The following is a 14606-nucleotide window of genomic DNA, read 5'->3' on the forward strand; positions in this document are numbered from 1 at the left end:
GCTCATGGACATTAGTAACATCATAGGTGCCACTTAAGCGTTGCCGACCCTTGAGAACCTAAATACTCGCTGCTTGAAGAATCCCAAGTCGTAGCGCAAAAGAAATACCTCGGGAGGCAACTCATTCCACATTCATCCACCAAATAATAAATGTGCGATTTCGAAACAGTGGACTGTAAATTTTGGGTGGATTCAATCGAAATTAAAATATTACAAGAATGCAATTCTACAAAATAATGCTTTAATTGCCTTGAAATTCAGATTTTAGGCACTAACCTGGGTTTAGAGGGGTCGTCAGCTCCTCTTTTAGGCGGCGAGGGCCCCGGAGACCAGCTCGTGCACTTACCAGACCTCCCTGCTTGCACGGCTCCTGGCCAGGGCTACGTGCGACGCTAGCATTCATACATGCGCGACGCGCTACTGTGTGACCAAACCTTTACAAACACTGTATTCAATTGGATCAAAATGTCCCATAACACAAGAAACAACTCATTTCTTACTAGAACGTTTGTAACGCTCGTGTCAAAAGAACAAACTGGTTATAGGTAAAAAACTTAAGTAAGTCACCTGTTGTATGTAGTTGTGACGTGTTCGAATAGACAATACATGTTTAAAAGACACACACAAACAAAACAAGTGTCTATTCGAACACGTCACAACTACATACAACAGGTGACTTACGTAAGTTTTTTACCTATACCTACTGTGTACGAAATTATATTATTGTTATCATCAATTTTTGTCCAGGAGTGTAACGTTATATCAGTCATTATTGAAGGAGCGACGGCAATGATTATAATGTAGTAATTTAATTAAAATAAACTTTGGAACGTACGCTATACAGTCACGATCTGTAATTTATTTTTTAATTGTTTTATCATAGAACTCAATATGCCATAATATCGAAACTGCTTTACATAAACTGATTTGCTCGAAGACTAAGACTAGTAGAGAATAATTTATTATTTTAAAATCATTCTTTTTAAAGTATTTTATGCAAATCCAATTTTAAAAAAAATTTGATGCTAATTCATAGTTTCGTTTCCACAGAGCGCAAGAAGCTGGGCATCGGACAGTCACAGGAGATGAACACGCTGTTCAGATTCTGGTCGTTCTTCCTCCGGGACCACTTCAACAGGACCATGTATAACGAGTTCAGGTTCGTTTACATTCAACCAGTTAATAGTGCTATCTGCGAACAATCTGATGAAGGTTATTACTTTGCTGGTAAACATTAATTGTTGGAAGTTAAGGAGTTAAGTCGATAAAATTATTTTTTTTTATTAATACCTATTGTTACTCCTACACCTGTAATATGACGTAGATATGTCGCATATGAACGTGATATATAATATGTAGTAGGTTCTATTATGTGTGTGACGGCAGTTAATGATGCTCTTCGAATGTTTGTGTTTACAAAGTCATTTAACATTTCAGGACGTTAGCGAACGAGGACGCCGCCGCCGGCTTCCGGTACGGGCTGGAGTGCCTCTTCCGGTTCTACTCGTACGGGCTGGAGCGCAAGTTCCGCCCCGAGCTGTACCAGCACTTCCAGCAGGAGACCGCCACCGACTACGAGCGAGGTCAGACCTGGTTACTGCAGGAGTCCAGACTACGGCCCGAAAAACCCTTACTTTTGCCCTTAGGAAGCCTGAAATCCAAAAGTTGTACAATAGAGGGCGGGAATGCAAAAGCCTGTGGCCTTAGAGAGTAGAGCCTTAACTTTAGGAAATTTGCTTGAACCTCAGTGGGAAGTATTCGAATGATGTGTCAATGTCATTGTCAAGTTGTACGTTTTGGATTTACGCCACAAGCGAGTTGGGCGAAAGCTGACAAAACGATTCAAATTGAACCTAAATCGAATGCGATGATTTCTTGGTGATATTTTATTTAAAAGGATAGAGCAAGTTCATGGTTTTGAAAAAAAAAGCATTGATATAAATAAATATATATGCCGTATACGGTTAAAGTTATGCGAGCACAATTTGCTTGTAAACATTCAACTTTTTAAAAGTTGTTTCCATTTGAGATAAAACTAACAATATACGTGTCTGGCAGGTCAACTGTACGGTCTGGAGAAGTTCTGGGCGTTCCTGAAGTACTATAAGCACGCCGGAGCCCTACAGGTGGAGCCCAAGCTGCAGGGCTACCTCGCCAAATTTAAAAGCATCGAGGACTTCCGCGTGTTAGAGGTAGACACCCATTTTTACTTAGACGAGTTTGTCATAGAGATAGGATCGTATAGATGTGCTATACGCGTGCGCCCGGAAGGGACAGAACATACGCAATGCGACAAAATTAAAAACACGTTTTAACATTCCCGACAACATACCAAAAATAACCTACGTTATTTGGTCGGGTTGTTTGTTACCCACCATAAACTGTATTAAAATTACGTTATACGTTAAATAAAAATACATTGGGCGGATATCTGTAAGAACGGTTATAGAGACCGTGCGCGTTGGAGGGTCTGCCATCTTGTGGCCTGAATCGGAACCATAAACATGCACATTTACACGTCAAGTGTTTTCTTGTACATAGTAGGTTCTGCCATCTTGTGGGCTACATCGGAACAATAAACCTCACATTTACGCTTCGCGCCAAAAATCTGACGGCTCCTGTGCTGCCTCCTACAGATCATGCACGCTCCCTATCTCGTAGGAATATTGTGCAACAAAATGTCAAATGTATCGTTTGGTGTGCAGCCGCAGCTGAACGAGCTGCTGGCCGCGCAGGGCGGCGCCGCGCCGGGCCGCGGGCCGCACGCGCGCCCCTACGACCGCCACCGCTCCGTGTCCGAGAGCGAGCGCAACCACGCCAGCAGGCCCTTCAGGTACTGCTTCCTTTATTGGTGTGCAGCCGCAGCTGGACGAGCTGCTGGCCGCGCAGGGCGGCGCGGCGCCGGGCCGCGGGCCGCACGCGCGCCCCTACGACCGCCACCGCTCCGTGTCCGAGAGCGAGCGCAACCACGCCAGCAGGCCCTTCAGGTACTGCTTCCTTTATTGGTGTGCAGCCGCAGCTGGACGAGCTGCTGGCCGCGCAGGGCGGCGCGGCGCCGGGCCGCGGGCCGCACGCGCGCCCCTACGACCGCCACCGCTCCGTGTCCGAGAGCGAGCGCAACCACGCCAGCAGGCCCTTCAGGTACTGCTTCCTTTATTGGTGTGCAGCCGCAGCTGGACGAGCTGCTGGCCGCGCAGGGCGGCGCGGCGCCGGGCCGCGGGCCGCACGCGCGCCCCTACGACCGCCACCGCTCCGTGTCCGAGAGCGAGCGCAACCACGCCAGCAGGCCCTTCAGGTACTGCTTCCTTTATTGGTGTGCAGCCGCAGCTGGACGAGCTGCTGGCCGCGCAGGGCGGCGCGGCGCCGGGCCGCGGGCCGCACGCGCGCCCCTACGACCGCCACCGCTCCGTGTCCGAGAGCGAGCGCAACCACGCCAGCAGGCCCTTCAGGTACTGCTTCCTTTATTGGTGTGCAGCCGCAGCTGGACGAGCTGCTGGCCGCGCAGGGCGGCGCGGCGCCGGGCCGCGGGCCGCACGCGCGCCCCTACGACCGCCACCGCTCCGTGTCCGAGAGCGAGCGCAACCACGCCAGCAGGCCCTTCAGGTACTGCTTCCTTTATTGGTGTGCAGCCGCAGCTGGACGAGCTGCTGGCCGCGCAGGGCGGCGCGGCGCCGGGCCGCGGGCCGCACGCGCGCCCCTACGACCGCCACCGCTCCGTGTCCGAGAGCGAGCGCAACCACGCCAGCAGGCCCTTCAGGTACTGCTTCCTTTATTGGTGTGCAGCCGCAGCTGGACGAGCTGCTGGCCGCGCAGGGCGGCGCGGCGCCGGGCCGCGGGCCGCACGCGCGCCCCTACGACCGCCACCGCTCCGTGTCCGAGAGCGAGCGCAACCACGCCAGCAGGCCCTTCAGGTACTGCTTCCTTTATTGGTGTGCAGCCGCAGCTGGACGAGCTGCTGGCCGCGCAGGGCGGCGCCGCGCCGGGCCGCGGGCCGCACGCGCGCCCCTACGACCGCCACCGCTCCGTGTCCGAGAGCGAGCGCAACCACGCCAGCAGGCCCTTCAGGTACTGCTTCCTTTATTGGTGTGCAGCCGCAGCTGGACGAGCTGCTGGCCGCGCAGGGCGGCGCGGCGCCGGGCCGCGGGCCGCACGCGCGCCCCTACGACCGCCACCGCTCCGTGTCCGAGAGCGAGCGCAACCACGCCAGCAGGCCCTTCAGGTACTGCTTCCTTTATTGGTGTGCAGCCGCAGCTGGACGAGCTGCTGGCCGCGCAGGGCGGCGCCGCGCCGGGCCGCGGGCCGCACGCGCGCCCCTACGACCGCCACCGCTCCGTGTCCGAGAGCGAGCGCAACCACGCCAGCAGGCCCTTCAGGTACTGCTTCCTTTATTGGTGTGCAGCCGCAGCTGGACGAGCTGCTGGCCGCGCAGGGCGGCGCGGCGCCGGGCCGCGGGCCGCACGCGCGCCCCTACGACCGCCACCGCTCCGTGTCCGAGAGCGAGCGCAACCACGCCAGCAGGCCCTTCAGGTACTGCTTCCTTTATTGGTGTGCAGCCGCAGCTGGACGAGCTGCTGGCCGCGCAGGGCGGCGCGGCGCCGGGCCGCGGGCCGCACGCGCGCCCCTACGACCGCCACCGCTCCGTGTCCGAGAGCGAGCGCAACCACGCCAGCAGGCCCTTCAGGTACTGCTTCCTTTATTGGTGTGCAGCCGCAGCTGGACGAGCTGCTGGCCGCGCAGGGCGGCGCGGCGCCGGGCCGCGGGCCGCACGCGCGCCCCTACGACCGCCACCGCTCCGTGTCCGAGAGCGAGCGCAACCACGCCAGCAGGCCCTTCAGGTACTGCTTCCTTTATTGGTGTGCAGCCGCAGCTGGACGAGCTGCTGGCCGCGCAGGGCGGCGCGGCGCCGGGCCGCGGGCCGCACGCGCGCCCCTACGACCGCCACCGCTCCGTGTCCGAGAGCGAGCGCAACCACGCCAGCAGGCCCTTCAGGTACTGCTTCCTTTATTGGTGTGCAGCCGCAGCTGGACGAGCTGCTGGCCGCGCAGGGCGGCGCGGCGCCGGGCCGCGGGCCGCACGCGCGCCCCTACGACCGCCACCGCTCCGTGTCCGAGAGCGAGCGCAACCACGCCAGCAGGCCCTTCAGGTACTGCTTCCTTTATTGGTGTGCAGCCGCAGCTGGACGAGCTGCTGGCCGCGCAGGGCGGCGCGGCGCCGGGCCGCGGGCCGCACGCGCGCCCCTACGACCGCCACCGCTCCGTGTCCGAGAGCGAGCGCAACCACGCCAGCAGGCCCTTCAGGTACTGCTTCCTTTATTGGTGTGCAGCCGCAGCTGGACGAGCTGCTGGCCGCGCAGGGCGGCGCGGCGCCGGGCCGCGGGCCGCACGCGCGCCCCTACGACCGCCACCGCTCCGTGTCCGAGAGCGAGCGCAACCACGCCAGCAGGCCCTTCAGGTACTGCTTCCTTTATTGGTGTGCAGCCGCAGCTGGACGAGCTGCTGGCCGCGCAGGGCGGCGCGGCGCCGGGCCGCGGGCCGCACGCGCGCCCCTACGACCGCCACCGCTCCGTGTCCGAGAGCGAGCGCAACCACGCCAGCAGGCCCTTCAGGTACTGCTTCCTTTATTGGTGTGCAGCCGCAGCTGGACGAGCTGCTGGCCGCGCAGGGCGGCGCGGCGCCGGGCCGCGGGCCGCACGCGCGCCCCTACGACCGCCACCGCTCCGTGTCCGAGAGCGAGCGCAACCACGCCAGCAGGCCCTTCAGGTACTGCTTCCTTTATTGGTGTGCAGCCGCAGCTGGACGAGCTGCTGGCCGCGCAGGGCGGCGCGGCGCCGGGCCGCGGGCCGCACGCGCGCCCCTACGACCGCCACCGCTCCGTGTCCGAGAGCGAGCGCAACCACGCCAGCAGGCCCTTCAGGTACTGCTTCCTTTATTGGTGTGCAGCCGCAGCTGGACGAGCTGCTGGCCGCGCAGGGCGGCGCGGCGCCGGGCCGCGGGCCGCACGCGCGCCCCTACGACCGCCACCGCTCCGTGTCCGAGAGCGAGCGCAACCACGCCAGCAGGCCCTTCAGGTACTGCTTCCTTTATTGGTGTGCAGCCGCAGCTGGACGAGCTGCTGGCCGCGCAGGGCGGCGCGGCGCCGGGCCGCGGGCCGCACGCGCGCCCCTACGACCGCCACCGCTCCGTGTCCGAGAGCGAGCGCAACCACGCCAGCAGGCCCTTCAGGTACTGCTTCCTTTATTGGTGTGCAGCCGCAGCTGGACGAGCTGCTGGCCGCGCAGGGCGGCGCGGCGCCGGGCCGCGGGCCGCACGCGCGCCCCTACGACCGCCACCGCTCCGTGTCCGAGAGCGAGCGCAACCACGCCAGCAGGCCCTTCAGGTACTGCTTCCTTTATTGGTGTGCAGCCGCAGCTGGACGAGCTGCTGGCCGCGCAGGGCGGCGCGGCGCCGGGCCGCGGGCCGCACGCGCGCCCCTACGACCGCCACCGCTCCGTGTCCGAGAGCGAGCGCAACCACGCCAGCAGGCCCTTCAGGTACTGCTTCCTTTATTGGTGTGCAGCCGCAGCTGGACGAGCTGCTGGCCGCGCAGGGCGGCGCGGCGCCGGGCCGCGGGCCGCACGCGCGCCCCTACGACCGCCACCGCTCCGTGTCCGAGAGCGAGCGCAACCACGCCAGCAGGCCCTTCAGGTACTGCTTCCTTTATTGGTGTGCAGCCGCAGCTGGACGAGCTGCTGGCCGCGCAGGGCGGCGCGGCGCCGGGCCGCGGGCCGCACGCGCGCCCCTACGACCGCCACCGCTCCGTGTCCGAGAGCGAGCGCAACCACGCCAGCAGGCCCTTCAGGTACTGCTTCCTTTATTGGTGTGCAGCCGCAGCTGGACGAGCTGCTGGCCGCGCAGGGCGGCGCGGCGCCGGGCCGCGGGCCGCACGCGCGCCCCTACGACCGCCACCGCTCCGTGTCCGAGAGCGAGCGCAACCACGCCAGCAGGCCCTTCAGGTACTGCTTCCTTTATTGGTGTGCAGCCGCAGCTGGACGAGCTGCTGGCCGCGCAGGGCGGCGCGGCGCCGGGCCGCGGGCCGCACGCGCGCCCCTACGACCGCCACCGCTCCGTGTCCGAGAGCGAGCGCAACCACGCCAGCAGGCCCTTCAGGTACTGCTTCCTTTATTGGTGTGCAGCCGCAGCTGGACGAGCTGCTGGCCGCGCAGGGCGGCGCGGCGCCGGGCCGCGGGCCGCACGCGCGCCCCTACGACCGCCACCGCTCCGTGTCCGAGAGCGAGCGCAACCACGCCAGCAGGCCCTTCAGGTACTGCTTCCTTTATTGGTGTGCAGCCGCAGCTGGACGAGCTGCTGGCCGCGCAGGGCGGCGCGGCGCCGGGCCGCGGGCCGCACGCGCGCCCCTACGACCGCCACCGCTCCGTGTCCGAGAGCGAGCGCAACCACGCCAGCAGGCCCTTCAGGTACTGCTTCCTTTATTGGTGTGCAGCCGCAGCTGGACGAGCTGCTGGCCGCGCAGGGCGGCGCGGCGCCGGGCCGCGGGCCGCACGCGCGCCCCTACGACCGCCACCGCTCCGTGTCCGAGAGCGAGCGCAACCACGCCAGCAGGCCCTTCAGGTACTGCTTCCTTTATTGGTGTGCAGCCGCAGCTGGACGAGCTGCTGGCCGCGCAGGGCGGCGCGGCGCCGGGCCGCGGGCCGCACGCGCGCCCCTACGACCGCCACCGCTCCGTGTCCGAGAGCGAGCGCAACCACGCCAGCAGGCCCTTCAGGTACTGCTTCCTTTATTGGTGTGCAGCCGCAGCTGGACGAGCTGCTGGCCGCGCAGGGCGGCGCGGCGCCGGGCCGCGGGCCGCACGCGCGCCCCTACGACCGCCACCGCTCCGTGTCCGAGAGCGAGCGCAACCACGCCAGCAGGCCCTTCAGGTACTGCTTCCTTTATTGGTGTGCAGCCGCAGCTGGACGAGCTGCTGGCCGCGCAGGGCGGCGCGGCGCCGGGCCGCGGGCCGCACGCGCGCCCCTACGACCGCCACCGCTCCGTGTCCGAGAGCGAGCGCAACCACGCCAGCAGGCCCTTCAGGTACTGCTTCCTTTATTGGTGTGCAGCCGCAGCTGGACGAGCTGCTGGCCGCGCAGGGCGGCGCGGCGCCGGGCCGCGGGCCGCACGCGCGCCCCTACGACCGCCACCGCTCCGTGTCCGAGAGCGAGCGCAACCACGCCAGCAGGCCCTTCAGGTACTGCTTCCTTTATTGGTGTGCAGCCGCAGCTGGACGAGCTGCTGGCCGCGCAGGGCGGCGCGGCGCCGGGCCGCGGGCCGCACGCGCGCCCCTACGACCGCCACCGCTCCGTGTCCGAGAGCGAGCGCAACCACGCCAGCAGGCCCTTCAGGTACTGCTTCCTTTATTGGTGTGCAGCCGCAGCTGGACGAGCTGCTGGCCGCGCAGGGCGGCGCGGCGCCGGGCCGCGGGCCGCACGCGCGCCCCTACGACCGCCACCGCTCCGTGTCCGAGAGCGAGCGCAACCACGCCAGCAGGCCCTTCAGGTACTGCTTCCTTTATTGGTGTGCAGCCGCAGCTGGACGAGCTGCTGGCCGCGCAGGGCGGCGCGGCGCCGGGCCGCGGGCCGCACGCGCGCCCCTACGACCCGCCACCGCTCCGTGTCCGAGAGCGAGCGCACCCACGCCAGCAGGCCCTTCAGGTACTGCTTCCTTTATTGGTGTGCAGCCGCAGCTGGACGAGCTGCTGGCCGCGCAGGGCGGCGCGGCGCCGGGCCGCGGGCCGCACGCGCGCCCCTACGACCGCCACCGCTCCCTGTCCGAGAGCGAGCGCAAACCCGCCAGCAGGCCCTTCAGGTACTGCTTCCTTTATTGGTGTGCAGCCGCAGCTGGACGAGCTGCTGGCCGCGCAGGGCGGCGCGGCGCCGGGCCGCGGGCCGCACGCGCGCCCCTACGACCGCCACCGCTCCGTGTCCGAGAGCGAGCGCAACCACGCCAGCAGGCCCTTCAGGTATTGCTTCCTTTATGGTGTGCAGCCGCAGCTGGACGAGCTGCTGGCCGCGCAGGGCGGCGCGGCGCCGGGCCGCGGGCCGCACGCGCGCCCCTACGACCGCCACCGCTCCGTGTCCGAGAGCGAGCGCAACCACGCCAGCAGGCCCTTCAGGTACTGCTTCCTTTATTGGTGTGCAGCCGCAGCTGGACGAGCTGCTGGCCGCGCAGGGCGGCGCGGCGCCGGGCCGCGGGCCGCACGCGCGCCCCTACGACCGCCACCGCTCCGTGTCCGAGAGCGAGCGCAACCACGCCAGCAGGCCCTTCAGGTACTGCTTCCTTTATTGGGTGTGCAGCCGCAGCTGGACGAGCTGCTGGCCGCGCAGGGCGGCGCGGCGCCGGGCCGCGGGCCGCACGCGCGCCCCTACGACCGCCACCGCTCCGTGTCCGAGAGCGAGCGCAACCACGCCAGCAGGCCCTTCAGGTACTGCTTCCTTTATTGGTGTGCAGCCGCAGCTGGACGAGCTGCTGGCCGCGCAGGGCGGCGCGGCGCCGGGCCGCGGGCCGCACGCGCGCCCCTACGACCGCCACCGCTCCGTGTCCGAGAGCGAGCGCAACCACGCCAGCAGGCCCTTCAGGTACTGCTTCCTTTATTGGTGTGCAGCCGCAGCTGGACGAGCTGCTGGCCGCGCAGGGCGGCGCGGCGCCGGGCCGCGGGCCGCACGCGCGCCCCTACGACCGCCACCGCTCCGTGTCCGAGAGCGAGCGCAACCACGCCAGCAGGCCCTTCAGGTACTGCTTCCTTTATTGGTGTGCAGCCGCAGCTGGACGAGCTGCTGGCCGCGCAGGGCGGCGCGGCGCCGGGCCGCGGGCCGCACGCGCGCCCCTACGACCGCCACCGCTCCGTGTCCGAGAGCGAGCGCAACCACGCCAGCAGGCCCTTCAGGTACTGCTTCCTTTATTGGTGTGCAGCCGCAGCTGGACGAGCTGCTGGCCGCGCAGGGCGGCGCGGCGCCGGGGCGCGGGCCGCACGCGCGCCCCTACGACCGCCACCGCTCCGTGTCCGAGAGCGAGCGCAACCACGCCAGCAGGCCCTTCAGGTACTGCTTCCTTTATTGGTGTGCAGCCGCAGCTGGACGAGCTGCTGGCCGCGCAGGGCGGCGCGGCGCCGGGCCGCGGGCCGCACGCGCGCCCCTACGACCGCCACCGCTCCGTGTCCGAGAGCGAGCGCAACCACGCCAGCAGGCCCTTCAGGTACTGCTTCCTTTATTGGTGTGCAGCCGCAGCTGGACGAGCTGCTGGCCGCGCAGGGCGGCGCGGCGCCGGGCCGCGGGCCGCACGCGCGCCCCTACGACCGCCACCGCTCCGTGTCCGAGAGCGAGCGCAACCACGCCAGCAGGCCCTTCAGGTACTGCTTCCTTTATTGGTGTGCAGCCGCAGCTGGACGAGCTGCTGGCCGCGCAGGGCGGCGCGGCGCCGGGCCGCGGGCCGCACGCGCGCCCCTACGACCGCCACCGCTCCGTGTCCGAGAGCGAGCGCAACCACGCCAGCAGGCCCTTCAGGTACTGCTTCCTTTATTGGTGTGCAGCCGCAGCTGGACGAGCTGCTGGCCGCGCAGGGCGGCGCGGCGCCGGGCCGCGGGCCGCACGCGCGCCCCTACGACCGCCACCGCTCCGTGTCCGAGAGCGAGCGCAACCACGCCAGCAGGCCCTTCAGGTACTGCTTCCTTTATTGGTGTGCAGCCGCAGCTGGACGAGCTGCTGGCCGCGCAGGGCGGCGCGGCGCCGGGCCGCGGGCCGCACGCGCGCCCCTACGACCGCCACCGCTCCGTGTCCGAGAGCGAGCGCAACCACGCCAGCAGGCCCTTCAGGTACTGCTTCCTTTATTGGTGTGCAGCCGCAGCTGGACGAGCTGCTGGCCGCGCTGGGCGGCGCGGCGCCGGGGCCGCGGGCCGCACGCGCGCCCCTACGACCGCCACCGCTCCGTGTCCGAGAGCGAGCGCAACCACGCCAGCAGGCCCTTCAGGTACTGCTTCCTTTATTGGTGTGCAGCCGCAGCTGGACGAGCTGCTGGCCGCGCAGGGCGGCGCGGCGCCGGGCCGCGGGCCGCACGCGCGCCCCTACGACCGCCACCGCTCCGTGTCCGAGAGCGAGCGCAACCACGCCAGCAGGCCCTTCAGGTACTGCTTCCTTTATTGGTGTGCAGCCGCAGCTGGACGAGCTGCTGGCCGCGCAGGGCGGCGCGGCGCCGGGCCGCGGGCCGCACGCGCGCCCCTACGACCGCCACCGCTCCGTGTCCGAGAGCGAGCGCAACCACGCCAGCAGGCCCTTCAGGTACTGCTTCCTTTATTGGTGTGCAGCCGCAGCTGGACGAGCTGCTGGCCGCGCAGGGCGGCGCGGCGCCGGGCCGCGGGCCGCACGCGCGCCCCTACGACCGCCACCGCTCCGTGTCCGAGAGCGAGCGCAACCACGCCAGCAGGCCCTTCAGGTACTGCTTCCTTTATTGGTGTGCAGCCGCAGCTGGACGAGCTGCTGGCCGCGCAGGGCGGCGCGGCGCCGGGCCGCGGGCCGCACGCGCGCCCCTACGACCGCCACCGCTCCGTGTCCGAGAGCGAGCGCAACCACGCCAGCAGGCCCTTCAGGTACTGCTTCCTTTATTGGTGTGCAGCCGCAGCTGGACGAGCTGCTGGCCGCGCAGGGCGGCGCGGCGCCGGGCCGCGGGCCGCACGCGCGCCCCTACGACCGCCACCGCTCCGTGTCCGAGAGCGAGCGCAACCACGCCAGCAGGCCCTTCAGGTACTGCTTCCTTTATTGGTGTGCAGCCGCAGCTGGACGAGCTGCTGGCCGCGCAGGGCGGCGCGGCGCCGGGCCGCGGGCCGCACGCGCGCCCCTACGACCGCCACCGCTCCGTGTCCGAGAGCGAGCGCAACCACGCCAGCAGGCCCTTCAGGTACTGCTTCCTTTATTGGTGTGCAGCCGCAGCTGGACGAGCTGCTGGCCGCGCAGGGCGGCGCGGCGCCGGGCCGCGGGCCGCACGCGCGCCCCTACGACCGCCACCGCTCCGTGTCCGAGAGCGAGCGCAACCACGCCAGCAGGCCCTTCAGGTACTGCTTCCTTTATTGGTGTGCAGCCGCAGCTGGACGAGCTGCTGGCCGCGCAGGGCGGCGCGGCGCCGGGCCGCGGGCCGCACGCGCGCCCCTACGACCGCCACCGCTCCGTGTCCGAGAGCGAGCGCAACCACGCCAGCAGGCCCTTCAGGTACTGCTTCCTTTATTGGTGTGCAGCCGCAGCTGGACGAGCTGCTGGCCGCGCAGGGCGGCGCGGCGCCGGGCCGCGGGCCGCACGCGCGCCCCTACGACCGCCACCGCTCCGTGTCCGAGAGCGAGCGCAACCACGCCAGCAGGCCCTTCAGGTACTGCTTCCTTTATTGGTGTGCAGCCGCAGCTGGACGAGCTGCTGGCCGCGCAGGGCGGCGCGGCGCCGGGCCGCGGGCCGCACGCGCGCCCCTACGACCGCCACCGCTCCGTGTCCGAGAGCGAGCGCAACCACGCCAGCAGGCCCTTCAGGTACTGCTTCCTTTATTGGTGTGCAGCCGCAGCTGGACGAGCTGCTGGCCGCGCAGGGCGGCGCGGCGCCGGGCCGCGGGCCGCACGCGCGCCCCTACGACCGCCACCGCTCCGTGTCCGAGAGCGAGCGCAACCACGCCAGCAGGCCCTTCAGGTACTGCTTCCTTTATTGGTGTGCAGCCGCAGCTGGACGAGCTGCTGGCCGCGCAGGGCGGCGCGGCGCCGGGCCGCGGGCCGCACGCGCGCCCCTACGACCGCCACCGCTCCGTGTCCGAGAGCGAGCGCAACCACGCCAGCAGGCCCTTCAGGTACTGCTTCCTTTATTGGTGTGCAGCCGCAGCTGGACGAGCTGCTGGCCGCGCAGGGCGGCGCGGCGCCGGGCCGCGGGCCGCACGCGCGCCCCTACGACCGCCACCGCTCCGTGTCCGAGAGCGAGCGCAACCACGCCAGCAGGCCCTTCAGGTACTGCTTCCTTTATTGCCCTATTTACAATCAGCCCTCTAACACCTAATAGGCTCTCTTTCCAATTGTTGTTAATGTTATTATTAATATCGTTATTGTCAGCGAGCAATTGTAAGATCAGGCCGATCATGAAATGAACCCACAAATGTATGATTACATTATTATTTCACGTTATTATTATTATTATTATTTTTTTAATTTATTTAGAACACAAACAGTCACATATACAAATGAATTTGAAGTACAATGTAGATTACTTAACATACTTAAGAATCATAGACCTGGAGGTTCATTATTAAGTACATAATGTTAACATACATACTAACAGCATAAAGAAAATGAAATCATGAGCCATACTTAAAATCTATTTACTAGTCTTCAGAGGAGAAAAAAAAATACAATAAGTAGTAATACAGTAAGCAGGTTTGACATTACTGTCTGTTTCATTAATTATCGGATATGTTGTATTTTTTTTTAACGTTAATTATAAATTTCCAGCCGCCCAGCGCCCTCCAGCAGCAGCAACAACCGCGGCCGCGCCGGCTCGTGCGGCGCGCAGAGCGTCGTGGCCGGCGCGCGCCCCCGACGTGAGTACACTGACCCCCCCCCCCACACTTCGCTGACTGTTCCTAAACCTTGGTTCTCTGCCTTTTCGCCGAAAATTGTATTGCCGTATTTCACTTCCCAACCAACTTTTCGCAGAAGTTTCATTTGGGCGAATTTCATTTCCCAACTTTACGTAATCCAACTTAACCTAACTCAACCTGTACGCAATTTTCATTTCTCGACTATGGGATTGGGAAATGAAATGGATGCGAAATAATTATTTGGTAAAAGTTATTTGGCCACTTCTGCAAAAAGTTGGTTGGTAAGTGAAATTCGGCAATACAATTTTCGGCAAAAAGGCAGAATACCCCTAAACCTTACCAACTGTCATGACGTCACTGATACTCTTTAATCCTTTCATCGACAAAAACAGCCACGGTTCCTGTGTAATATAAACCTTCATGCATTCAGTAAGATTTACGATGACGCGTTATATACAAGATGCCCGCGAGGAAACGGAAAAAAATTAACCATGTTTTCCCGAGGTCATAAGAAAAAAAAAATGCTATGCAAATTTAAGTCAATTCAGCCATAAATATTTTTTTTTGTTTTTATACATAGTAAGTGCATGTTCTTGGAAAAATATGGATTAACCTAAAATGGTGCTTTTTTTTTTCGAAAAAACTAGTCTATTGAAAATGTTTCTTGTCTCTTTGATATTTGTCAATAAGGACGTCTAGACTAGGTCCCAAAGTGGCGACATCGCTATCAAAAAGGCGTTATGCACTGAAACATAATAAATAAACGTTTTTTTAAATTGGTATTAACTCTAAAACTAGGCGAATTAAAAAAAAGATAATATAAAATACTTTTTTTTGTAGATTTCTCTAAGGCCTTTGACTGTTTTTCTCATCATCACGTTTACTTAAAGAACTTATATTATTATTCATAATAACTTCCATTAGCTCTTAAGCGGAGGCTCGTCGACATGTGCATACTGCCAATCCTCACTTACGGTGCTCAAACGTGGTCCCTTACCGAGTTACAAAAGACCAAACTGA

General features: G+C 63.7%; 2 protein-coding genes across 2 annotated transcripts in view; both read left to right on the forward strand.

The window, feature by feature from the left end:
- Positions 1-13837, forward strand: part of LOC133532825 (la-related protein 1) — a 109914-nt gene extending 96077 nt beyond the window's left edge. The window contains exons 25-29 of the mRNA XM_061871676.1: positions 1051-1159; positions 1438-1583; positions 2059-2192; positions 2706-2833; positions 13498-13837. Coding sequence (XP_061727660.1) covers positions 1051-1159; positions 1438-1583; positions 2059-2192; positions 2706-2833; positions 13498-13822 — 842 coding nt within the window. The 3' untranslated portion in view covers positions 13823-13837. The remainder of the gene's footprint in view (positions 1-1050; positions 1160-1437; positions 1584-2058; positions 2193-2705; positions 2834-13497) is intronic.
- LOC133532768 (adenylyltransferase and sulfurtransferase MOCS3) overlaps positions 1-14606 on the forward strand; it is a 230477-nt gene that overhangs the window by 167110 nt on the left and 48761 nt on the right. The gene's annotated exons all lie outside the window — the stretch shown is intronic.

Source organism: Cydia pomonella, chromosome 27, assembly GCF_033807575.1.
Source record: "Cydia pomonella isolate Wapato2018A chromosome 27, ilCydPomo1, whole genome shotgun sequence".
NCBI classification, from domain to species: Eukaryota; Metazoa; Arthropoda; class Insecta; order Lepidoptera; family Tortricidae; genus Cydia; species Cydia pomonella.